At 36.1% G+C, this 27801-nt stretch overlaps 1 protein-coding gene across 1 annotated transcript in view; it reads left to right on the forward strand.

Annotated features, from left to right (window-relative positions):
- Window positions 1-27801, forward strand: part of KLHL1 (kelch like family member 1) — a 242966-nt gene that overhangs the window by 196612 nt on the left and 18553 nt on the right. Inside the window, exon 8 of the mRNA XM_069802592.1 lies at window positions 20581-20743. Coding sequence (XP_069658693.1) covers window positions 20581-20743 — 163 coding nt within the window. The remainder of the gene's footprint in view (window positions 1-20580; window positions 20744-27801) is intronic.

Genomic DNA, 27801 nt, shown 5'->3' on the forward strand with positions numbered 1-27801 from the left:
CTGCACTGTTCATTATCTCTTCTGCTAAAATCACTTGTTGTGATAAAATCATTACAATGTCATGAAAAACAGAAATGGAAAAGATATGCTAGGTTTTCATGTCCATTCCCCTGAGTTACAATCAGCAGCAAGTCCTTTAATGTACTGCTGTGTCAATACCTCACAAAATGAAGGTGCCTTTCCCCCCCCCCCCCATTTGACACTTGTATCATAATATGCATTGGTGCAGTGGCTGGCATAATGCATTTTTGCTATTAAATATATTGTACAATAAAAAGTAGTGATGGGATTCTATGTCAAATGACATCATGACACTAAATAGCTCTGTGATTTAAAATTGTTTCCTAAGTTTAAATTTAATTACAATGCTGCAGAAATACATGTAATGTTTTTTTTACCAGTGTTCCAGAATTTTACAGAATCTGTTATTAGTTTCAGTGCTGTTCCCAAGGGTGGTAAAAATGCAACAACTTCAGCTATAACACAGGAAATTATTAATAAAACATTAGGGAATGCTTGGTAGAGAAAAAACTTTTCCCAGTGACAAGAGATGGAGCCATGATCAAAAACCATTTGTGATCAGTTCAAAAAAGATGTATCATTTTGGACTGATAATTCTACAGATGCTTTTGGTCAATAGATTTAAAAAATACCTTTATAGTTTAAGTAAAGCTGTTCAGGAATGTTGAGGTTATGACTGGAGAAAAACTGGTATGTTTTCTACAGGAGAAAAAAGGCAACACACAAAGCATTTGACCAATTGAGGGAGTTTTGTGTTTGTGTGGAATCACTTTTTAATTTTTGTATTGCAGAAATTTGGGCTTTTTGTAAACATGTAAAATCAGGAAAAGTAGAAACTGGGATTTTATTGGTGATGATGAAAATGATTAAATGAAGTTGTTTGGGAAGCAGTAGATATGTGCTCTTTTTCTTTATTTGGAATTGTGTAAGAGTCGTATTATTCCTGAGAAGCTTAGCTAATAGAATTTAATTGCTTTTTTCATTTGAATATTTTTTTCCAGGCATCTCATAAGGTTATTATTTTAGTAAATGCCCTTTGTAATGAGAAATTAATCGGCAGTAAGAAATCTTTTTTTCATTTGTTTTCTAAAATATATGTTACGTTATATCCATGTAGTGATAACACTAGAGCTGCTTGAAATGGATTTTGTATACAAGATCAGAAATAAGCACCCATCCTTTAGACTGATGTCTTTTTGTTGACATCAGCAAAAAAAATTCAGATCTACCTTATTGTAACTCAAGTCACAGCCAGGCAATACAGTTTATTCTGCCTTCATATAATCTTCAATAGAACTATGGGTGTAGAAGTTGATATATGTAGAAATGAGAAAATGAAAACTGACCGGTCTTGTAGTGAAAGTACATAGTGTAGGAAGTCATATGTTAGGCAGTTTCAGCACTGTCAATTGAAGATGAGTGGAAGCTATGGTAGTGGTAGTCTTTGGAATAAGTGATGCTAAAGTACAAAAAAGAAAAGGTAGAATGTGGGATCCAAAACTATTATTTCAAATAACAGTGATTCTAATATCCCTGTCAAGTAGGCCATAAACCAGTAGGGAATATGAAAGAGTAATAAGAAGCCAGAAAGGCAATGAAAAGCACAAATGAAATATGCAGAAGGTGAAACCTGAGAAACAGAAAGACAAAATCAAAACCGATATAGGGAGGGCAGAAATAGACTGAAAGAACCAATAGGGAAAAAATGTAAAACAGATCGTGGATTATAAATTCAGCACAGGAATGGGGAAAGTGGGTGCAGAATTGCTTCACAAAAAGACTTCATAGGCTACATAGAGGAGGAGGAGAGAGAGGAAATAGGGAATCAGTGATAGACTAATTTAAACTTTAGATATCAAATCCAGTGGCACCATGGTTTAAAAAAGAAAGCCACAATATGGAACAAAAGATTGATACTCAGTTTGTCTTTCCAAAGTAAACAATTTAAGTGCCTTAGTGAGAAAATTAACCTTCCAGTATAATTAAGGGAGAAGGGCAGCCTTTTCAGGTAGGTGTCCCAAACTGTCTTACCATTTCCATGAGCTATGTAAAGAGTGTCTAAGCTCCTATTTTAAGCTAGATTTACACATTTGTTAAACCTAGAGTTGAGCTTTGGGTTTTGGCTTTGCAAATATACTGATCTCACTATCCATAGTCAAACATGCATTTGCAAGATGATCAGCATGGGAAGAAGGATAACAGGGCATGGTATTACCTAACAAACTCCTGTGCAGCCTTGAGTGCAGGCAGGTTACATATTCTTCCTCCTCTCCTCTTGGAAGAGAGAATTTTGCCAGTTGGAATTTTCTGAGTGCAAATGCTATAAATGCTACAAAAATATTCATTGCTGATGGGAAAGCCTTAAATTTATTTATATAGCATATAGGCCTAGGGTAGATAGAATTCACTCTACCCAGAGTGAATGGTCATCGAATCATAGAATCATTAGGTTGGAAAAGACCTTCAAGATCACTGAGTCCAACCATCAATAATGCCCACTAAACCATGTCCTGAAGTACCCCGTCCACTCGCTTTTTTAATATCTCCAAGGATGGTGACTCAACCACTTCCCTGGGCAGCCCATTCCAATGTTTGACAACCCTCTCAGTAAAAAAATTTTTCCTAATATCTAACCTAAATCTCCCTTGCCTCAACTTGAGGACCTAAAGAGTTTCCGAGTCTCAGTTTACAGAATGGGTTATGGTTTCAACACATCATTCTGGACCAGCTAAATATGTAATGTAAAAGTATTATTAAGGACCTGAGGGGTATGCTTAAAGTTAGACAGAGTGAATACCTGCCTCTAATGTGATTCTCGTGAAACTCATATGTGCAATAATGAATATCTAAAAGACTAAGCTCAAGAATCAGAAGTGGAAAGAAAATACCAGAAGTTAGGCAGTTGTAGGATAAAATATCCCTGAATATTTTTGATGTTGGTAACAAAAACATCAAATGGCATTATACGTTTGCACAAAGGTCTATTTCTATATTTCACTGAATGAGAATGACCCACCCTGCTTCTTAGACCCAGCTTGATTTTCAACTTCAGTGCTTACTGCTCTAGAATCCAACACACAAGGCAGAGGGAAGGAAAAAAAAGATTAGCTGAGAAAAAACCAGGGATAGCTCTGTAATTGTTAAGTAGTAATGAGAAATGTTAACGGAGGAAAAGATTGTGGAGAAACTGAAGTGTCAGTCAAAAAGCTGGTACGTTACATAACAAAGGGAATACGTAAAATCTGAGCTAACAAATCAAAAATAAGATAGGACTTTCTATTTATTTTGGCCAAAATCAAAGACATGATTACCCTCTTTTTGATCCATAAATAATAATGGTACATAAATACATATATATGCATAGCAATTTATATACATACATGATACATGTGTGTATATACATGTATATATTTCCATATATGTCATATATATATCATGATGTACCTGTGCATATGTGTGTGTGTATATATATATACACACACACATATCTGGTTAGTCTAAACTTATTGCATCTTTTTTCTGTGTACATTGTGATTCATAGCACTGTCAGTGTTTTTGTCCGTAATATAGAACTGGTAGCATTTTTCAGCTTGTAAGTTCTAAACTACCCTCGACTTCATCATAAAGTAAATTAAACCAGTTTACCTGCATTAGAAGCATTCATTTATATCCAATTCTGTGAGCCTGTAGAAAAGCTGGGGGTCTTTTCCTTGCATTGTCAGCAGTTATAATGTATGCAATGTCCAAGTGTTTAACTGATAGCTGAATTCCAAATGCAGCTGAATACTTAAACCATTACATTCCTGAAATTGATAATAGGGAGGTTTGAATGCTTATTGAATAATTCATTTCTCTTAGTAATTTTACTTTACATAGAAGACCTTTTTTGAAATAATACAAAAGCTTTTTGCCTGTACCAATGTGGATGAACGGAGCAAATGCATCAAGTGTAGTTGCAGAATCTTGACTGAATGTTTTAATTTTTCTTTGAAACACAGAAGAAAACACTCATAACTCCTTTTTAGCCAAATGAGACAGAATATTCTTAGCCAGTCCAGTATAGTCCTATGTAGTTGCAATTGTTTAGGTAGAAGAAACAAAATGGTAAGAAAAGTAAAATAGAAGAGAAAATACTTTGCAAAAGAATTACCAGGTGTTGCTTTCCAATAAGTAATCCACTTCTAAGAAACAAGACTGAGAAGTTTTTTCTAAATAAAGGTAGAATTTGGCAGTTGCAGTTACATAAGAACATATAGAATCAGCCTATTCCTAGCCTTATGTGGCTCTTTATTCAGCCTTAAGTGTTAATTTGGACATAACAGTGTATAGCCAAAAATCTTACAGAGAAATCATTGCTTTTAATCCTGGACCAAAGTTCTGTTTAAGTAAGACTTCACTGGTAGATTCAGTCATTACATTGGTCCTGCAGTGAGGATTTGGACTCTCTGCATAACATTTTTCTTAATATCAACATATTAAAATTCAGCTTCAGATAGATACAATAGTTTTCTGTCAAATATGACTAGAATAAAAGCTTCAGTGTTGGTCTATGAAAAAAAGAAGTGTTCTTTAAAAAAAAAAAAAAAATCTGGCTTGTCTCCTGCATAGGAACATTTTTAATGTTGTTTTCCATGCTAGCCAAGTATAAGAAAAATTGAAAAATTATAATTAAGCATGAATAAAAATATTTTTCAGTGTCAATAGACTATGTACATTATATTTTGGACTTGTTCGCTTCACAAGTGAATTAACCTAGAATTCTCTATGGAAAATAATAATAAAAAAGCCAGTTGTAACTCTGGTAAAGCAAAGATAATTTAGATTCCACAACTGAGTTGCACTAGAACTTTTAAAAAGAAGTCCAAAGGTCGTGTATTTTGGTATTTATGCATGTGTGTATGTATGATTTGAGAGATGCCAAAATATATATATTCTTGGAAAACTGTTTAAGATACAAAACTAAACCAAAAAATATAGTAAATTTGTAGGAAAACTTCTATTTAAATAAAAAAAGTAATGGAGTATGTAATATCTTAAAGCTAGAGGTAACACCATAGGTAGCATCAATGGCACAGCTTATCAGTTGAGTACTTCCTGATAGAATTATTCTTTCATAAAATAATAAATTGGGGGGAAAAAGAGAAAATAAATCAATTATTAAAGTCAATTTATCCTATATAATACAAGTTCTGCAAATAATATATTTTCATGAAGCAAATATTTTTAATTCTTTTACTTTCACTTGATGAAATAAAGAAGTCATTTTTTAAACAATAAATTTCTAAAATTTCATGAGGTTTTTAAAATATGGCTTCAGTGCAAATGTCAGAAGTTTCAGATACTAGAGACCTTGATAGATCCATAATAGCAAAACAATACCTGATCATGTTGAAACAAGTGAAGGAGAAACCAAAGTTATCACATAGGTTGATACCACAAATTTATAATGAACAGGTCACTACAATAAAAATTATGCAGATTAAAGATGCAGTTTATGAGGTGAATATGGAGAGTGATCACCTTCATTTTATGCCAAATAAACAACAAAGCCTTTAAAGAATGGGTGTTACTAACACATTTTTTTAAAGACTTTCACCAGGAAAACACAGGCTAGAGGATTCATGAGCAGAGTAGATCAGATATACAGCAATGTAGCCAGACCAGTTAGTGTACAGGCTGTCTGAGTTTTGCCTTTTTCAAAAAACATTATGAAACATAGATTATTGCTTGTTCAACACTGAAAATCTAATGATGAATGATACCACTCTTTAGGCCTAGATTGAGGGATAATATTCAAGTGAGTGAGAGTTTAATTTTCATCTATTTTAAAAACATTTGCCGTGACAGTTAAGCAGTGATGTTATTTTAGATAGTGCTTAAGCCCCAATAAATCCATGTTTGTCTACACAGTTACAATCTATCAAAAAAAGCATTCAAGTCATGGTAGAAACCATTAAAGTAAATCGGGAATATAAATAAAAGCTTGATACAGCCTTAACAGTTACATCAATGGTAACTGTAAAATAAGCTATAAAAATGTAAAGAATAAAGGGGAACTTTTCTTTCTCCACTAGCTTGCAGGATAGCATCTTCTTTTTGTGTACCACTACTACTGGGCTACAGAGGGGGGCAAAAATGGCAAATTCACATCTTCCATTCAGAGACAAAAACAAGTAGGGGTTAGTTTTGTGGTTTGTTTGGGGGTTGGTTGTTTGTTTAAAGTTTTACAGCAAAATAACTCCAAATTTTATGTATGTTGTGTTGTGTGTATGTAAAAGAAACCACTATGTGGAGAGAAAAAATTCCAGGGGTGAGTAGACAGATGCGTGAGAATCTGAGATTCCATTTTGGACATCAGGGCAGATACGAACCTGCAATGTCCTTTTGCACAGGAGGCTGGAGATGAAAGGCATGAGGAGAATGGAAATAGCATTGAAACCAACAGACTGATCTTATAGTAGCTTATACACTATTGGTATGATAAAACTAATTATTCATGATTAACTAATTTTCGAAAAGTGCTCTAACCATACCAACTACTTCTAAAGAAAAGAATTATTGGAAGATATAATCATATTTTTTGCAGAATGTTTGCTGCAGTGCCAAAAGCTAGAACACTGGATAAAGGAAACTCTTCCAGATACTAGTTTGTTAGAGCATACTGACAACTGAAAATAATACAGCCCTTCATACTACCACACTTGTATAATACCAACCAAATGCTACTGCACTGGGCAATGACATTCCATATTTCCAGATGTATGCAGCTTAATTGTTGGATATTTAGATACTCTGAGCAAGTGACCATGATGTCTGCTCAAATCAAGCTTAAATCAACAGAGCTGTGAGTTTGATGCATTCTATACAGGTCAAATCTGCAGTATATTCTGCTCATGCAGGAAATCAGAGATTCTTTCGGACCTTGACATATTGGCAGTCATAACAATACTTTCGGTGATGAAGAACGCATTTGTATGTCGTATATGTGCTTCCCGAGTACAAAAAAGAATGTCCACTGCTTTGTTATTTGTGTAACAAAGCAAGAAGCAGTTTCCACCTTTAATCTGTCCCTTCTTCACTTACATTCTTTTACAAAAGATTATTCACTACCATTAATTTAACAGCATGACTGGAATGGGAAACAAAACAGCTCAAGGAGAAAGTCTCATGTCCCAAAAACATTCTTTAAGTCAAGATCTTGTTGGAAATATCTTGCTTTTCTGCAATAGTAAATCTTTCTGGGTATATCAGCATCTCACGAGGCAGTGCTATGCTGAAGATGTGAGTTCCCCCTCTCTATGTGGTGATTTCTGTGCGCAGAAAAAAAAAAAACAACAAACCAAAACCCCACCCAAACAAAAAAACCCCAAACCTATAACCACCAAAGCATTAGGTAAAGTGGAACAGTTCTTCAACAGACTAGCTTACCAGAGCGCAGCAATGCTCTGACATAGCTGTATTGTTTACTCTTTCAGAAGCAGCTGTTTAGAAATTAGCTTGAGAATCTTTCTTTTATGCAATATTGACTAGTACCAGGTACTTCTATGTAGTTAAATTATTGTTATTTTTTAATGTTGAAATCTCAGGAGAAATATGTCATTCTAGCTTTCACTGTTTGTTGACAGAAGACCTGAGCCTTTTAAAGTGTTTTCTCTGCAATACTGATTTGCATGTATATTAGATTTTTGCTTTGGATTTTTCTCCTAATCATGGGGAGCATTACACGGATATTTTTTTCTGGATTATTAAGTACCTTGTCATTGTACTTTACACTCTTAGTAAGTAGTAGATCATGACCCAATTCACTGAAGAGCTACAAATCATAATGGCAACACTTACAATAATTTCTGAGTCATGTTCTCAGGATAATAGTGTGGCAGAGTTGAGAATTGGGTGTCTCATCTACAAAACTGAATGTAAATAAAGAGGCGGCAGGCAGATCTTTACTTTTATAAATTTGCATTACATTAACATGTCAGTGTAATATCTTCTGGCCCAGGAGGGCAGGGGTATTTTTATAATTCTTTTAATCAGCCTTGATACCTGCCTGTGAATAAACATACGAAGAGGTATTTTTAACAATGTTTCACTGAATATTCACTAAGGAAGGTAGGTCAGGTCTAATTCTCCAGTTTATCACATACTAAATTCCCAGCTTGGCCTGTGGTGATCCTATATGCAGCATCCAAAGAACGCTTCTTGTATTTCACACCCAGTTAAGATTATAGTTGTGAAAATTAAACACCAGGTTTAACTAATTGATGCATAATTTTTAAAAAAATTGGACTTTACTCTCATTACTTTTCTTTATGTTGACACCAGTAGTATGGAAGAAAAGTGGTGTAAGACTTAAAGAGGGCAAGAACAGAGTAAGGAAAAGCAGCAATGTTAGTTACAATTAATACAGGATTGTCTAAGTATGGTTCTGTGGATGTGGATGAGAAAGGAGATTGTTAGAAATTTACATCTACCTGGAAACTAAATAAATGCAGAGCTTAAAATGGTGGAGTAAAGTCTGGGTGTTACTTAAGCAAGTTTAATACTTGGATAACAAGTCACTGATTTATTTGTCTCCTCACCTTCATTGTCATAATACAGCATATGTCTGCCCTCTTCTTAAAAGGTAATTTTGCTATTTAAAAAATTAGTTGTTGGATAAAAGTTTATCCTTCCCAGTTAAAATTCTGTGTCTCTACAAATATCAAAATGCAGAGACTACAGTAAAGCTAACACCATTTTTTTTGCCATTTTGTATCCAAAAGTATCAGTATGAAACTATATTTTCTGTAATTTTATAAAAACTGACACTAAAATTCCACTGTGTGAAAACAGGTCTATCATGCAGATAAGGAAAGGCAGAGTTAGAAATATGATAGGCAATGTTCCATTATTTTGTAACATCACAGAAAAGCAATTCAAAAATCCCATTCCAATCTCCAAGTATAAGTAATTGAAACTGTACAGATCTCAGCACCTAATTAGACATAATAGGCTTTTTGTTACATAGCTTTGTGAAGGCAATCAAAAGGAAAATGCCTGCCATTGCACACTGGACAATATTCATTTTTAGATCTCATTTAGCTAAAAAATAACATTGTTTGCTATCATAAACCCCTAAGTCTAAATGCTCAGGAAAATTATTTTCCAGGTAGAAAAAATTGTTCTTCCCAGTATATAGTAACATGGTGCTGCAACTTACTATCCTTCTTTCTTGTACTTTTTTTTTTTTCCCTTTGGTCTGTATGTACAATTTGATGGCAAAATTTATTTTAGTGTTTTCAAAAATTGTTTTAGTTCAGGAATCTGCCAGTTTCAGATTATACTGATGAACAGCAATATGTTGAGACACAATTTAGCTAGGACAGCTTTTAATCAAGACTATGCATATTACCCAGAAAGCATCTTTGTTACAGGAAATAAAGTTTAATGGGTACTGACTTCTGTATGACTGAATAAATAACAAAAATTGAGTTATTAAGCTTTTCATCATTTTCAGGGAAACATTAAGATTTCTTTGTAGTGTACTTACTGCACCTAACTATTCAATATATTACTAAAAACATATCTCCTCTTAAGAAAAAAAGTTCTTTCTTTTCCTAAAAGAAATCCTCATAGTTGAGCATCTAGTCTCAGCTGTCCAGTAATTGTATGAGAACTGAAAAAGCCAAACTGTTCAGAGAGTCATGAAAATAAAGGTAATTCATCAAAAGATGGATAGGATAAATTAGTCCCTCAATGCCAGAATTATTATTTTCTACAAATTAAAAAAATGTAAGATCTGATTCCACCAATTTCCTTGATTATTTTTAATGTAATTCTCTTACAATAAAAGCCTCCCTTCTGGATGTATGATTGCTTTTCTCAGCAAACAACAGAAAAGCACTAGTATCATGTGGAACATTAAGTGCAAGAGGATTTCTTCTTTCTTTGTGCCTTAAACTAGTTTTGTCAAATTGTTGAAGATGAGGTGCAGGAAGAAAAGCTGTGAGGGCCTTGTGTCCTTTCTCTTCTCAAACAGTCCTGAAAGAGCTACCAATATTATTGTCATCTGCATTTTGCTTAAGGACAGTAAGACTTCTGGTGTCTGCTGGAAATTGTTATTTTCTCATTTTGGAAGAGGAAAAGCCCATTCTATATAATATAGTTTAATAAAAACTTTATCTACGTTCTGAGTGTAAATCTAGATGGATGTTTATTATCTAGTGGGCATAGAACACAGAAAACAACAAAATTGTGTACTCTGATGTCACTTTAGCGTAGGACACATAGTGAACATGAAAACCTGTTTCATGAAGTCAAGATGAACTCTGACTTTCTAACAAACTGTTCAGTATCTTGACTACAAAAAGATGAAAACTCTTATCTCAAGAGACCATGCAGAAATTGGCTGCACCATTTAGAAAAAATAAAATGTTTATAGAGTTCAGTACCTTTGCTCTTTAAGGAGGAGGAATTCTACAGTGTGCTAATAGGATTGGAACTCTGACATTTCAACACAGACTACTTAAAATGAATTTAATTTTTTTCTATTAAAACAAATGACCTGGAACATTCAGAACAGAGAATAGTCTTGTTTCATCAATTTTACTGGAAAATATTTTGCTTTGTGATCTTGGTGGAATGTATCCCTTAAGATTTCGATTATGGGATTGCCATTTGCGGTTATCATGGACTGTTCAGTAACTTTAGTACAGGTTTTGATACCTAGGTGAGATGTACTGCACTCTGTTCTTTGTGATGGGGAGGCTAAAAGCAACACCTTTGGGACTAGCCTTTAATCCATATGTGTGATATAAAAATCACATAGAAGTTCTGGCATCTAAGCTCTGAGAGCAAACCATAAGAACCAGTAACACTTGAATATTGAATTCGTCATATATGGCACAATCTGCCCTGGAATTCTTCATATATGACATGGTCTGCTGTAATGTAAAGGATGTATTTGTTTATTTGCTTGGGGGGAGTGGTTATTACCTTATCATTACTATTCATTATAATGTTTTGAAATATATGGTGCAAGCAGTGCATAATGGTGAAAATAAATACTTCTGCATTGCTTAGAACTCTCCCAACTCAGCTTCCTAGAAAACGTAATGCAAGAATCAAACTGTGGGGTTTCATAGATAGGTGGGTTTGAGCACAGGTAATAGAGGCAGCCAACAGATGCAACAGTTTGTGCTGCAGCTTCCACAAAGGTAGCCAGAAACTCTACTGAGGGCAGTATATGTGGGCTCTGCAACGGTGGCTCCAGGGGATACGGCCCTGCAGAAAAGAGGGGCTCAGGAGACGTGATAGATTTTTCAAGGATCACCTCCTTTAAGCTCAAAAAAGTTCCATCTTGAGGTCTGCATGGATGGATTGAATGGTCCTGATTAAACTCAAACTAAAAAAGGAAGCATGCAAGAGGTGGAAAATGGACAAGTGACCCAGGAGAAATACAGAGGTGCTGTCTGAGCTTGTAGGGATAAGGTTAGGAAAGCCAAAGCTCATTTTGAGTTGAATCTGATGAGTGACTTGAAGGGCAATAAGGAAGGCTACCTCAGGTCTTTAAACAGCAAAAGGAAGACTAAGGAAAATGTGGGCTCGCTGACTGGGGCAGGGGACCTGATGAGAAAGACCACAAAAAAGGTTGGGGTACTCAATGCCTTCTTTACCTCTGTCAAAAAAAAAAAAGAAAGACTTGCTTCAGGAGTTCCAGGTCCCTGAAACCAGATGGGGGAAGTCTGGAACAAGGAAGACTTACCCTCAGGTGGGGCAGGATCAAGTTAAGTAACATATAAGCAAGCTGGACATGTCAAAGTCCATGAAACATGACAATATGCACCCATGAATGCTGAGGGAGCTGGCTGATGTCATTGTGAAGCCACTGTCAATTATCTTTGAAAGGTCATGGGGATCAGGAGAGGTTCCTGAGGACTGGAAGAAAGCAAATGCCACTTGTATCTTCAAAAAGGGCAAGAAGGGTCTGGAATGATACAGGCCAGTCAGCCTCACCATGAGGCCTGAGAAGGTGATGGAGCAAATAATACTGGAAGAGTTTCAATCCATGTTAAGGATAAGAACTTGACTGGGAGTAGCCAACATGATTTTATGAAAGAAAAATAATTCCTGACCAACCTGACTAGCTGAACTGCCAGGGTCAAAGAGCTGTAATCAGCAGCACAAAGTCCAGCTGGAATCCTCTAGTGATGTTTCTCAGGGGTCAGTGTTTTCCTCATCTTCATTAATGACCTGGATGATGGGACAAAGTGCACTCTCAGCAAGTTAGCAGACGACAAAAACAGTGAGGAGTGGTTGATGGTTATGCTGCCATCACAGAGACCTCAACAGGCTGGAAAATGAGCTGATAGAAATCTTATGAGGTTCAACAAAGGCAACTGTCGTGTCCTGGAATTGGAAAGGAGTAAGCCCATGCGCTAGTACAGGCTGGGGGGTGATTGGTGGGAAGTCTACAGAAAAGGTCCTGGGGGTCCTGGTGGACAACAAGTTGGACAGGAGCCAGTAATGCGTGCTTGCAGCAAACAAGGCCAACAGTATTCTGTGTTGCATTAGGAAGAGTGTTGCCAGCAGGATGAGGGAGACAATCTTTCCCTTCTGCTCAGCCCTGGTGAGACACACCTAGAGTACTGCATCCAGTTCTGGGCTCTCCACTACAAAAGAGGCATTGACTTGCTGGAGTGAGTCCAGCGAAGGGTGACAAAGATGATTAAGGGACTGGAGCATCTCATACACGAGGAGAATCTGAGAGAGCTGGGACTGTTTAGCCTGGAGGAGAGAAGGCTCAGGGTGATCTTATCAATGTGTATAAATACCTGATGGGAGGAAGTAAAGAAAATGGATCCGTGGTGTCCTCAGTGATACCGAGTGAAATACAGGCTGATCTACAGGAGGTATCATCTAAATGTAAAACACTCCTTTTTTCCTGTGAGGATTGTACACTGACACAGATTTGCCAGAGAGGCTGTGGAGTCTCTATCCTAGAAGTTATTTAAAAGCCATCTGCATGTGGTCTGGGCAACTGGCTCTAGGTGACCCTGCTTTGAGTAGTGAGGTTGGTTAGACAATCTCCAGAGGTGCATACTAGCCTCAGCCACTCTGTGACAGATCTACTGTAAGTGATCCTGGGAGTGAAGCTACAATACGACAATGGGAACAGAATTACAGCCCATTCAACATTCTGTTTCTCAGGTTTCAGTCAGTTTCCTTTTAAGCCTGATGCAAGATCAGATGACAATAACGCACAAAACATTGCCAAATCATAATTTTTTGTCAGTTTTAACACTGTATTTAAATAACTTTAGCCATTGCTAAACACATTTTATAAATCCTTAGTAGTTGTAATTCATGCTTATCAGCTGTTCTTAAATAACTTCCATTTCTAAGTACACTGTTCAATCTACAGTCAGTTGCTGATGATGCAATGAACGCATTTGCTTTCTTAAATGAACGTCATCAGTAGTATCAGGACTTTCAGTTTTCCATTGCTTCATTTCACTGTTATGGTTTTATTTAAGCAGTTCTATACTTAGATTAAAAAGGCTGATCTCATTTAGCAGTTTTTAAAATGTATTTATTTATAATTTGCATTTTGGTATACTTACTATAAAATATTAAACACAAAACCAAAAACATAGGTCTCACTAAATCTGTGAAACTGACTTTGTAAAATTTGAGGGGCTTGTTGGTCTCATTTTGTCATTTTAAATCAAAACTTATTCATCAATTTAAACAAAGGCTAGGTGTTGATTTTTTCAGTACTACATTTTCATTCTCCCAGAATGAATTTTGGATCTTGTCAAGTAATGTATCATTACCCAAAAAATGTGTAGAAAAATCCCTTAGCTGATATGGATGAGAGAAGGATGATAGAAGGGAGGTAAAATAAAAGAAGTAGAGAGGATGTTGGTGGTAATAGAACAGGCAGAGAGATTTAGAGAGAAGATAGATTTCTTTCTGCAGCCTTTAATGGTCTCTTCATTTTCAGCACACTCTTTCTTTTTAACACTGAGATGGTATCATCTTGGTATTCCCGTATGATATTTGTATTGAAAAGTAAGCTGAAAGTGGTTGATAGTAAACAAGCTGCTGCTGCATATAGGAGAAAGGAAAATTGGTCTAGTTAGTCTAATCTTTCAAAATGCAACAGCCTAATCTGGAGATGTTTTACTTTCTTAACCAGAAAGCTGAGTATATTAAGGGATTACAATCAATATTTCTCGTACTTCCTATCACTATCATGCCAGGCAAGAAAGTGAATGTCTCTTTCTGGGCATTATTCCTTTTAGGAGAAAACATCAGCAAAACAGAATCAACATCATCAACTTCACTTTCAGAAAGAGTGGAAGTCAAGGAGACTGTTGTGTTCTGTAAGACAATATACAGTCCTCTGAGTAAAAAGTAGTTGAAGAAATTAATGATGCTTGATAGCATGACTTACAAAAAATACAAATTCTTATATTTTGTAAGTCTAACCTTCCATGTCTCCACTTTTTTGTGATTAAAACATCTGTGTGATTAATGCTTTCATTCTATTTTTAATAATTGTAAAACCAAACCAAAACAAACTATATAGTACGAGTACCTTGAAAAAGAAGAGAAAAAAACCCAACATTTCTATAAAAACAAGTTACTGATTGATGGGAATTTTTGTGCTTATATTTGCCTTGGGTTTTTGCTATGGGCTTGTTCTCTTTGGCTGCCTTTTCTGTCACACAGTCATAGATGTGTCAAATATGTAAGTGTGGTGCGTTGACTGCGGCTGGACACCAGGTGCCCACCAAAGCTGCTCTATCACTACCCTCCTCAGCTGGACAGGGGAGAGAAAATATAACAAAGGGCTTGTGGGTCGAGATAAGGACAGGGAGAGATCACTCACCAATTACCGTCATGGGCAAAACAGACTCAACTTGGGGAAATTGTTACCAATCAAATCAGAGTAGGGTAATGAGAAGTAAAACCAAATCTCAAAACACCTTCCCCCCACCCCTCCCTTTTTCCTGGGCACAACTTCACTCCTGATTTTCTCTACCTCATCCCCCAAAGCAGTGCAGGGGGACGGGGAATGGGGGTTACAATCAGTTCATCACACGTTGTCTCTGCTGCTCCTTCCTCCTCAGGGACAGGACTCCTCACACTCTTCCCCTGCTCCAGCATGGGGTCCCTCCCATAGGAGACAGTCCTTCAGGCACAGACTGCTCCAGCGTGGGTCCCCCGCGGGGTCACAAGTCCTGCCAGGAAACCTGCTCCGGCATGGGCTCCTCTCTCCTTGGGGCCACAGGTCCTGCCAGGAGCCTGCTCCAGCGCAGGGTTCCCACGGGGTCACAGCCTCTTCCGGGCATCCCCCTGCTCTGGTGTGGGGTCCTCCATGGGCTGCAGGTGGAGATCTGCTCCACCGTGGACCTCCCTGGGCTGCAGGGGGACAGCCTTCCTCACCATGCTCTTCCCCAGAGGCTGCAGGGGAATCTCTACTCCAGCGCCTGGAGCACCTCCTCCCCCTCCTTCTTCATGACCTGGGGGTCTGCAGGGCTATTTCTCTCAAATATTCTCAGTCCTCTCCCTGGCTGCTATTCTGCAGTTCCCCCCCGCTCCTTGTTAAATCTGTTCTCCCAGAGGCACTACCACCGTCACTGATGGGCTCAACCTTGGCCAGTGGCAGGTCTGTCTTGGAGCCAGCTGCCATTGGCTCTGTTGGACATGGGGGAAGCTTCTGGCAGCTTCTCACAGAAGCCACCCCTGCAGCCCCCCCTGCTACTAAAACCTTGCCATGCAAACCCCATACAGTATGAAGTGATTTTTTCCACGTCTAAGACTACATATACATCATTGTGTATTGTTATTAACAAAGATTGAATATCATTTTAATAGTGAAGAGGGAATGAAAGCTTTTTATTGGTATTGCAGCACAGAAGTAACAGCCTTTATCAATTTGATTTGATTTGATTTGATTTGATTTAAAACAATCATCAAGTTATTGCATAAAATTAATATTGCTGTGGTTGAAGCCATGTATTTTATACATGCTTCATAAAGCAATTTATTGTTTTTTTAAAGGAATGAAGGTGTATATTAGGGAAGCAACACTTTTCTTGAGCACTGAACTCTACTTTCATAAGTTCTAATTGTACCTATGTATACCTGTCCCATTAATAACCAAAATCTGTGTACATTCAGCAAACTCTGCAACAGCTCTGCAGTAGCAATGACCTGAGAAGGCAATATTTTGAGAGTGATTATTCACAGTTTGCGTGATCAAAAGGAACTATTCACAAGAAAGTATTTTAAAAAAAAATAATGGAAAATTTATTGAAAACATGATTTTGGCCGCTCCCAGAATGTTGCAAAGTCTAATCAAGAGTATTTACTTGATTCACCAGTACTGCAAGGTGCATAATTATTTATTTATTTATTTGACTCCCATAAAGATGTCTGGGATTTAAGTACAATTGTTTTCTTTGGAAGCATTAGAGCTGCCTCTATGAGTCACTATATTTTCCTATATTATTAATTAAGTTCGTTACGTGGACAGTGGGCTATCTAGGTTCCAAAGATTGACCTGGTCAGGAAATTACTACACTGAAAATGTGATATCCACCCTTTCAGGGTAGCCATGAACCTCTGGGATAGATCACCTCAGATCCTTCTGCACAAGGTATTCTTATTATATGTCCTATTAATACAAAATGGAGTGGAGGAAAAATGAGAGGAAGGATAGGGCACTGATAGTTGTGATAACTGAGTTCCAGATCCCAGTCCTTGAATATTTTTTATTTCAAACAACACAGAGCTGTGGAAGCAAGAAAAAGGAAGAGCACTTTTCCCAGGGTGGTAAGTGAGGGTCTCCATTGCAAGCAGAGTCCATCAAAGTAATCTTATTATTAATCTTGTGTTAGTCTTGTGCTTTGTATTAGTAAACTTTATATTATTCTGTTGTTTTAATATTGAGTTCATCCAGTTTGGGATGAACTTTTTAATGGCTTTTTCAGCCCAGAGAGCTTGAAATAATGTGAGGAAAATGTCACAGAGTTGTAGAAAAGTGTTTAATTTTGTGGTATTGAAGATAGCTTCTGTAAGTTCTGGTGAGTGACCTGAAGTTATGTTGGCAATGAGAACTCTGAACCTACCAGAATCATCTTTGGAGGACTGACAGCAAATCTGGCATAGTCCTAGCCGTCTGTAATAAAGAATTGTTTCTGGAGCAAACTGTTCTCAAAATAACATACAGTTTATTCTGCTGAGGAAACTATTTGGTTTGCCTTGGCTCTCTGGAAGGAGGTATGATTGGGAAACCAATAATGAGTATTCAACCGGTTTGGTCTTATTTGACAGTGGTATTTGACAGACCAAATCACAAAAATGTCTCTGATATATCATAATAAAGTCGTGAGTTTTCAGTAGGTGACTTTCTGTCCCCCCTACATCACAATATCTCTGCTATGTAATCTGTGTTAAGCAATAGATGAAGAATGGAGGGAAGATAAAGAGATTTATTAGTTTATCAGCCCACCAGATTGGGAAGGAGAGTGCGTGAATGAAAAGTAGAAGAGAAACAATGGATTTATTGTTAAACAACAAGAAAGAAAAAACATTATGCAATTAGATTCAGTATAGAGACCTAGCTGTTTTTCCCACAGAGATGTCTGTCCCACAAAGCATCTCACTCTCTATGTCATGATATATTAAATTATGCACTAAATCTTACATTTCTGTCACTTCAACCTGTCATCAATAGACCTCCTGCAGTTACCAATTTGACAGGTTTGTCTAGCCCAGCCTTCAGAGTTGTTAACTTGGGAAAAGAAGACAGATTCCATCTAGAACAAATACTGAGAGACAGAGTCCATACTAAAGCCAAAGAAATTGTGATATCCATGCCCAAATTCAGCAAATTTATATAGGCTCATAGATTTTTATGGCCTGAAGTTACTGCTGTGATCATGTAGACTGACTTTCTGGAAGGGGAATACAGAATTTCTCCCCGTCATTTCTGCATTGAGGACATGCCACCTCAAGGAGTTTGGGCATGTCTGTCTAAAAACGTATCAGTGTAGATATGAAAACTTCAAGGAACACAGAAACTACCACAATCCTAAATTCATAATTCCAATAAATCCTTAGCATCATTGGTTAAAATATGGAATATTATTCTTAGGCTTAATTTAACAGGTTACTAATTCCAGTCATTAGATCTTACTAGTCCTCTTACAGTTAGACTCTTAATCATACAATTTCTAATTTATGCAGGTACTTATACAGTATGATTGGATTAACTCTTGGAAAAAATATCTTGATAAAGCCTACATCTGTTATGGAATTTCCAGCAGGTTTTCCAGATTTTTAATGGTTCTTTTGTAATTCTTTCTGAAGTTCCTCCATACTATTTACATTCTTTACATGTACAACATCTGCATCCATTAGTTTTCATGAATGTACCGTTAGAGGAACTCACTACCAGCTGTGACCACAGGTTTCTCAATTGGTTCCACTTTGCATTTATGCTTCTCAGATATCTACAAATATCGAAGCAAAATTTAAAAAAAAAGGAGACAAAATACTTAAAATAGACATATTAGTACTTTAAGGGAATGCAGCACCTTGTTTGGTTTTTTTTATTTACTTATTAGAGAACTGGACTTTGAACATTAATATATTGAATTTACATAGTCCAAGGTGATGATTTGCCCTCACGTATACAGCCATAACTATACCAAAACAGAATGAAATTCAATATTGCAGAATGTATTTGTCCAGTATTTTAAAACATAGCAGGCTAGAACTGGACTAGCTCTTAAGAAGCAAATGTAAGGGTGTCAATGCAATTGGTATTCTGTAAAGAAGAGACTTTAAATGTGTAAACCCATAGCAAGTTAGTGTGTGCTATAGTCAGCAGCATGGAGGATTACTTTTGTACAGAAGCCCTTCTGTCTTTGTCCTGTATGGAAAAATAACTTTCCTATTGCTTTGCCAGTAAATTTTCCTATTATAGAAGCAATGCAAACTGGCAAACTCAAAACAGGCAATCTTGTATTGAATCCCTTAAAGTTCTCTACGCAAAAGAAGCTTCCAGATTTCTTCATTGGTGTAGCTGTAACTATATTCACACCTTTTGGCAGATGAGCATGTCATGAATCTCACACTAAAGAAACATTTTTATTTTGGCAGTTTTCTAACTGCAACATTTCCCTGTGTCAATGTCAGATTAATTTATGTGGAAATGGAATTGAACATCATGACAGCAAAGTATATAGAAGTTATTCAATAAGGCCAGAAAAGTTCAGAGAACACTCTGATGAACTTTAAAAGCTAGTTGAATTCACAACACAACAGCAAGTGGCAAATGCAAAGTAAAAGACATTGGGAAAAAAATCTGAAGGAATTGTGCATCTCACAGGGCTCTACATGCATTGTACAGACCCAGCAAAGCTCTCATTAGAGAGAAGTCAGTGAAGACTATTTTCTTTATTGTATTTCTCTGAAACTGTAATGATCTACTGTTTTCTGATTTTTTGATGAGTTCAAATCATGTGAAATGGAGTGGAAAAAAAAGACACTGATTTAGGAATAGGATTGGATTTAGCTTGAGATTTTTCAGAATGGTGCTCATTTGGGATCATGGATTCACAGAATGGAATTACTAAGCTCACTGTATTGTAACAAATGGTACTTAGCTATAACTTATCTTCCAGAGCCTTCTAAGCTTAACTGAAGATACTGTGAGATAGAGAATTCATCAGTTCCTTAGAATGGGTGATTAAAACCCCTCATAGTTAAAAAATTGTTTCTTATTTAAATTTTTCCTACTTCAACTTCCATGCTTCAAATTTTGTTTTACTTTTCTTCACTAGATAAAAGAATCCTTATATACCCAACATTATTTTCCTGTGAAGGTACCCATTCTCTTGTTATTTCTTTTTTTTATAAGGTAAATTGATGAACCGGCTTAAGTTTCTCACTGTAAGTTACTTATTTGAGCCTTTGAATATGTTTTTTGATTCTGTGCCTGTCCACCAAGCTTCCAGCTAGTGAAAAATTGAATGTTTTCTTCTACATAATTGACAAAAATGCTGAAAACATCAGACTTCTTTCCCTTCCCTGTGGAACCCTGGTAGAAGCAATTCCATTCAGTGAAATCCTCCTTAGGTTGACAATAATTAGAGATCCATCAGGTATCCAGTCCATAATTTATTTATCATGTGCTTTACTGATATTCTAAAGAGCTAATTCATGATCAGAATGTTATGAGATACTAAGTTAAACAGTATACAGAAATCTAAGACTATCACATCATTGACAGGTTATTCTATGAAGCAAACAATCTTCTCAAGGAATTAAATTAGGTTTGTTTGACAAGACCTATTTTTCATAAAGCCATGTGGAATGGCATTAATTTTATTCCTGTTTCCTAATCCTTAATTAATCAAATCTCAAATTGGTGTTTCCATTTTCACTTTGAATGTGCAAGTTCATTTGTTAGCTGTGTTTTGGAAAACTTTTTTTTTTTTTTTTTTACTATTGATAGAGAAAGCATACTTTTATCTTCTTTCACTCTCTCCTCCATTTTAGGAGTTACAGTGCTTGAAGGGCCTATTTATGCAGTGGGAGGACATGATGGTTGGAGTTATTTGAATACAGTTGAGAGGTGGGACCCTCAAAGTCAGCAGTGGACATTTGTGGCAAGTATGTCAATTGCCAGAAGCACTGTTGGAGTAGCAGCATTAAATGGCAAGTGAGTAGGGTATTCTTACATGGTTGAAACACATTTCTTAGAGGAATCAAAAACTGTGACACACAGTAGTAAATAACTTTTAGCATGTTGTAATAGAGGATGTCTTTTAAAATAAATGTAGACAGAGTTGTGCACACCCTCCTATATCTCATGGCTCCTACATTTATTTGAAATAAGTAATTCATATATATTTTCTATATTATTTTTGTTTAATATTTATATCAAATGCTTAAGAATATAGACCTGAAATTTCAGTGTGTACGGTGTAAGGTGTAAACAACAGTCAGTTGCATCATCTGACTTTTATATGTTGTATGTATCAGTTCTAGTTAACCGAGTTTATCCTTCTAATATAGTCATGTACCCAGTGATAAGATTTGTTGTATATACATTTTGTACCTTGCTTCAGCCAAACATTGACCCATGAAACTGTCTTTGTCTCAAGGCAATTACATCCACACAGCAAGTAAACAGAAATTTGATTCTTGTCAAAACAGTCAGACTACATTAAACCTGTAATTCTAATTTTTTTCATATTCTAAGTTTCTCTTCTATAACTTTCATTTTCATTTCAAACTTTCAATTAAAATTAAAATTTTAATATGGCACTTACTAAAACTCATTTTACGGTAATGTGATATTATGTATTACTTGTTGCTTATCACTTTTAAAGTATTGGCTTTTAGCTATGTGGCTAAAAAAAGTATGGTGTGAACTGTAATAATTTAGAGGTGGGGGAGGAGTTCATCACACCTAACTTCAGAGATTTTTGTATAGACATCTACAAGTGAGCCAATCATGTTAAGTTTGCCTTATGGTCAATGGAAGAAATACGTACTTTCAGGATATCATTTATCTTACTTATTTTAGACATTTGTGTTAGGACAGCATGAATTGTTCTCTCTAAGTGCCCGTTTTTCTCTACTAACTATATAGGAAACCTGAGGACTCTGATATCAGATTTTGACTTCTATGTTTCTGATATTTAAGCGGGGAAGATGAATCCCACTGTAGACAACTGAAAATAAATAAAGGGCAGTCAGTAAAGAATCCCTTGGGAATGGTGGGAGCAATGGAGTAAGGCAAATTTCTGGAATATTATTTTTCTCATACTTTATTGCTACTGAACAGCAAGGAAAAAAGTATGAGAAACAGCTGCAGATGCGGGATGGAATGAGAGAGTAAATGTTGAGGACATGAAGAAGATAGTTAATACAAGTTAGGATAAAAAGTTTATGGGGAAAAAGAGGACTTATTAAGGCTATTGGGTTTCATGGTAGACTATGCTGTTTCATAATTCAACAATCCAATAAAATTTGCCCACCCCATTTCTTCCAGGAGCAAATCGGTCAGTTTTGATTATACAGTTGGAAAAACACTCAAAAATCCTTTATATTAGGTTGTGCTTATCACACCTAAGATACAGGCTTGAGATAAGTAGGCTGAATTGATTGCTGGTGTTGTCAGACTCTTTCCACTGACTGTAAGAGTCACTGAATATAAAAGTCAAGTCAACAAAGGAGCTTAATTTAGCCCAAACAACAATGTTACAAGACCTATAGGAGATTGTGTACCTTTCTGTAGCAGCAGGAGGAGGCCTGACAGAGTACCCATAATCGCATCATTATGACAATATGCAGATATATATTTTTTAAATTGAATCTCAAATTAATTAAAACTACAGGCTTTAAAAGTGTTAACTAATTTTATGAGTTTGTCGGTTGTGTCCTATTTGCAGCATAACTCTGGATTAAACAGGCTTTATTGGATGCATTCATTATTAATGTTATATTATTTAATTCATGGTATTATATATTCAGATGATCTACTTCTCGTCCATGACATTAGGAGTTAGTTTTATGTTGTGAAATCACCTGCAAACCACTGAAGCTTAATCGTCATTGCTTTCTCTTACTAAGTCACAGTGGCACTGAAATGTTCCAGAATAGATCAAATGGACAAAGCTGCTTTAATAACCCTGTTACTCTAAAAGAATCTGGTTTCAATAGTGTATTAGCCATGCAGAAAACTAGCAGAGACAAGATCTACGCAAATAACCCTGCAAATATAGATCTAAAATTACAAAGAGCTGCAAATGATTATGTATATATATTCCAGGTATCTTTCTTTTGCACTGCTGAGCATGTATTTAATGCTTCTCAGTTAATAAATGTTCAATTTTGCATGACTGACTTAGAACACATTTAAATGAAAAGAGATGTTATCTATGTCTCAGAAAGGTGGAATGGACACCACTGAAAACAGAAAAGCAGTGGTCGCACTGAAGCAAATAACAAATATACTACTGATTTTTATTTTTTTTTAATCTGAATAACCATCTTTAAAAAATATCCCATATGCTGAGAACTGAAACTTGAAAACATATGTAAGGACCAAACCTTTCAACTCTCTGGTGCTATTCTTACTACACTGCTGTTCCACACAACTGACATATGCTGCATTCCTCATCTGAGTGTTTTGCTTTGAACTAGGCAGAAAGTTACGGAATTATTTTTTTTTAAATAAATTCTAAGGATATTAGAAATAGATGTCTCAATGAGAAACAAGATGTTGGCTTTAACATTCAACAAAGGAGGAACTATTTTATTATGGTAGTTCTGAGGAGCCTTTTCCTGGTTATTCCTTATGTTTTTCTTCTGCACTGAATTAAATAAGTAAATAAATAAAATGCAGCAGGGTTAGACTGTCTTTGAAGTGAGAAAGTTAGAAACTATTCTATGTGTATATCTCCCACACTGCTTTGGGCACTTTACATAAAAGGGGTACTGTATGCTAAATATCTCAAATGTGAGCTTCTTAAATACTTGAAAATATATAGTCTCGTCTTTTGTGTTTTAATGCTGGAAACTATTCCATTTGTGATGTCCATACCTCTATGGTCTGCTTCATTGGTTTTCCAGTTAAAGCCATTTTAAGCAGAAAAAAAATGATGCATAGTACCATAAAATTTGATGAAAATTGTATTTCTTTATAAGCTTCTGGTGGAAATAAATAAAAAATAAAACCTTTTAGATTCTGATCTCCTTAGGCTCTGAGACAATTGATTTGTAAGTAGCTTCTTATTAGTTCTTAATGTATTGAACCTTTTTAAGCTTACTTATGTTTTTGAAGCTCACTTGTATAGTCTGTGCAAGTCAATTATGAATTATTTTGCTGCTCAAACAAATGGAAGGCAATACTATCTGAATTTGGCAAAATAGGGCACACAGAAATGAATGTTATTTCACTGAAATACATTTTTAAATTTAAACTGAAAATGGCATATTATATCAAAATCTTTCCTAATACCTGAAAAGGATTGTGTCAGTGTGTGCATCGAAATACAGTCTGGAAAATCTTTTCATTATTGAAGCCCTAAAATCCTGCTGAATTTGTCAGAAATTCAGAAAAATAAATATCTGAAGTACTTTTTTTTTTTTTTTTAACTTGATGCCTTTATCAATTTTTAACATACTTTGGTAGCTACTGTAGGACTTGCCATGACTGTAGAGTTTCATGGGATGAAACATTGTCAGTAGTTCCTTCTGATCTGGAAGCAGGATCTTCTTTTCTGCCTTGTTACTGTTAACAACCCGGTTGCACAGACACAAAGAGAAAGAGTGCATGAACTCTCTCACATCAGCAACAGATGTGGGTGTTAAAACATTAAATGTGAAACAGATTTAAACTTTAAAAAAATCAGGAAAGGATGGTGCTTTTTATATGGAGATAACAGGAGAGGTCAGAAGTTGGGATGATTTATTTGAATTGTTCTTTGAGGGCTGACATAAGTGACATATAACTGGTATGCAATATATACTATGTAGGACTAGTATTCTACAGTTTACAGGACATAATGCTGAAGCCATAGTACTCTTCTACAGCATAAGTTAAAAGCACTAGGAAACCAGAAGTACAAAAAAAATTGTATCTTCTCCAGAATTTTTTTAAAATTGTCACTTACTGTTTCAAGATTATGTCTTAATTTCTTCATTTTTAAAATCAAGAAGAAAAAAAAATCTAGTTAACAGTTTCAAACCAATAAATACTAATCTTGTCAGTAACTTAAAATGTAGTTGCCTCCAAGGCTACAGTAGCTATTTATTAGCTTTCTATTAAAAAGTCTTTAATATATGAAGAATGCATTCCCTAAGAACACTGAACCTTTACACTAATTTTCTTCATGTAATTTAATTTCAGAACAAAATTTATTCTAATGGGGAAACTGTAAGTAAAAATAAAATTAAGTTTATACACTTTCCTTTGGACTGTGTACCTAAAAGAGACTCTCTGTATCATACAGATTTATGTTATTCCAAATAATTGTGACACAACCATAACTAGAAAATTTTCTAGATTTTCCTATTATATGGCCATAAAGTTACATTACAGAAAATATTCCTGAGTTTTTACTTGTATGTTGGAAATTATCAGCATTCTTTTTGTGTAACTATAGCTTTCATGGCAGAAAGACTGGCCCTTTACTTGTGTTCTTTTCAACAGATATCAGTAAATCTATGCTACAAAAGGAAAAAATACTCAGCTGTTATTATGATCTGCAGATTGACTTTAAATGGCACAACATCACAGCAGTACATTGAGTTAAGTGTCAAATATAATGACTTTGGCACACACTGGGAAGCAGTTCATTCACGTGGTAACATCTTGTGGAACAAAGGAGAAGGAAGGTCTGCCCTTTATTGATTGCCACATCCTCAAAGATGTGCTTTAGTGAACTTGATATTTCTACCTGCTGCTGTTGTTTTTATCAAATATCACACACCATTATTGATCTATGATAGATGATAAAAAGCAAGGAATTGTCTAACCTTAACATTTAAAAATAGAACTATTTTAAGTGCCCTTTCAAATCATCTTTTACTTTTATTTGAGAAAAAAAAAGTTTTATAAGTATTTGTTTTTTTCGAAGAAAAGTAAAAGAGCAGTGAAAAATGCTGCAGGAAAAATATTATTCCCCATCAATATCTATCTGACTTGTATCTGATTCTTTCAACAAAGCAGTAGCAATGGATTTTTTGTTATTATCATTAGTATTAGGATTTCTATTACATCTGTGGTTTTGCATTGTACAATGAGGGAAGGAGAAAGGAGATGCTGTGAACTGGGAGTTACTCTGGCATTGTTATGGTGCGTTAGCCTTGGCTAACAGTCAAATGCACACCCAGATGCTCACTCACTCTCCTTCATTAGACAGGGGAAGAAAATAGGCTGAGAAAGCTCATGGGTTGAGACAAAGACAGCAAGATCACTTACCAGTTACTGTCATGGGCAAAACAGACTTGACTTGGGGAAAATGAATGTAATTTATTGCTAATAAAAAGAGATTCTGGGTTGTTAGAAACAAAGACAAATTTTAAAAACCACCTTTCTTCACCCCTTTCACAGGCTCATCCTCTGTCTTTCATTCCCGATTCCTCTACCCCCACCCGAGTGGTGCAGGAGGATGGGGAATGGGGGTTGCAGTCAGTCCATAACTGCTCCTCTCTGCTGCTCCTTCCTCCTCATGCATTTCCCTTCTCCATCACGGGCTCTCCACAGGCAGCCGTCCTTCGGGAAATAGCCTGCTGCTCCAGTGTGGTGGTGGTGTGGATATCTGCTTCAATGCCATGGAGCACCTCCTCCTCCTTCTCTGACTTTGGTGTTGCCTCTACTGTTTCTCACTCTCTTTTTTTCCCTCCTCACTCTCTCTCTGCACCATTTTCTGCCCTTTCTGAAACCTGTTTTCCCCGGGGCACCCCGGCCTTGTCTGTGGGGCTGAGGGGTGCCCTGGGGTGGGCGGGTTGGAGCCGGCTGGAACCGGCTGGAACTGGCTGAGTCCAGCACGGGGCAGCCCCTGCCGCTCCTCACAGGGGCCACCCCGCAGCCCCCCTGCCACCAGCGCCTGGGCACTTACAAACAGTACAATGGCAACATTGATTTTTGCACACTTAATCGTGAAATAATTGCCACATACTGGACATTTTTGTGCTGAGTTAGGAGATCAGGTTGCCTATCAAAATGTTGTCTAAATGGAGTTTGGAGAAGACAGGATTATTAGAAGACAGTAAGGAAGCCATTTAAACTGGGCAAGGGTGAAAGATGAAGAATGGGGATAGGCTTCAAGTACCCAAGCCACAGATCTGTCTTGGGGCAAATGACCAGCTCTGGCCAGGGTTCACCGTTTTTTTTATAGCAGTTTTGAAAAAAGCTAAGTTGAACATTTTTAAAACATTTGAGCTTTCAGGAGGTTGGTGCCATAGCTCTATCTGTGGTTCTTGTTTCATAAGTTTGGTACCAAAGGAAGTAACCAAATGCTCAAACACTCTTGAGGACAAGAGTCACAATTTATAATCTCAAGAAAGACATCTGAATTATGACTGGTGATTATTTTAAGCAGAAAAATGCAATACAAATACTAAGGGCAAGACGCTTAAACTGACTCAAAGGTATTTTCTTTTATTGGAACAAAACTCTAAACATAGATCCTCTTAATCCAATCCATCATCTTTATCATTGGACTCGTTTGGAAAGCTTCATCTTTCTCCATCAATCATGTTTCCTTCCTTTTCCTGTTTATCTTAGTTACTGATATTTAAATGTATTCCCTTCTCATATTTCTACTGAAAGACACTCTAACATAAAAATGTGATTTTGTGGTTGTGTCCTTTATGAAATTATTTATTATCAGTAGGCAATGTCAGATTTTGTCTGTTGCTTGACTGTAGCAGATAGGCTTTAGAATGGCTTCCACATTCTATTAATTCTACTTAAGCATTCATAGAAACAGAGCATACCAATGATTTTTTTTTAAAAGAATACATATGTATATGTGTATTTACTATTTTGTTCCCTCATGCGCATGCAAATTCATTTGTTACATTTTCAATTTCATTTGTTAGGTGGAGAGGCTTTAATAACATCTAGCTTTATTTTTTAAAAATTTTTTTTTATTGATTTATATTCAGTTACCTTCATTCGGTTCCACCAGTTTTGCAATAGCTGGATTCATTTAATAATGGATTTCCATAAATTGGATTATTGTCTTGGCAGTACTTTTC

This window comes from Haliaeetus albicilla, chromosome 15 (genome assembly GCF_947461875.1).
Source record: "Haliaeetus albicilla chromosome 15, bHalAlb1.1, whole genome shotgun sequence".
NCBI lineage: Eukaryota > Metazoa > Chordata > Aves > Accipitriformes > Accipitridae > Haliaeetus > Haliaeetus albicilla.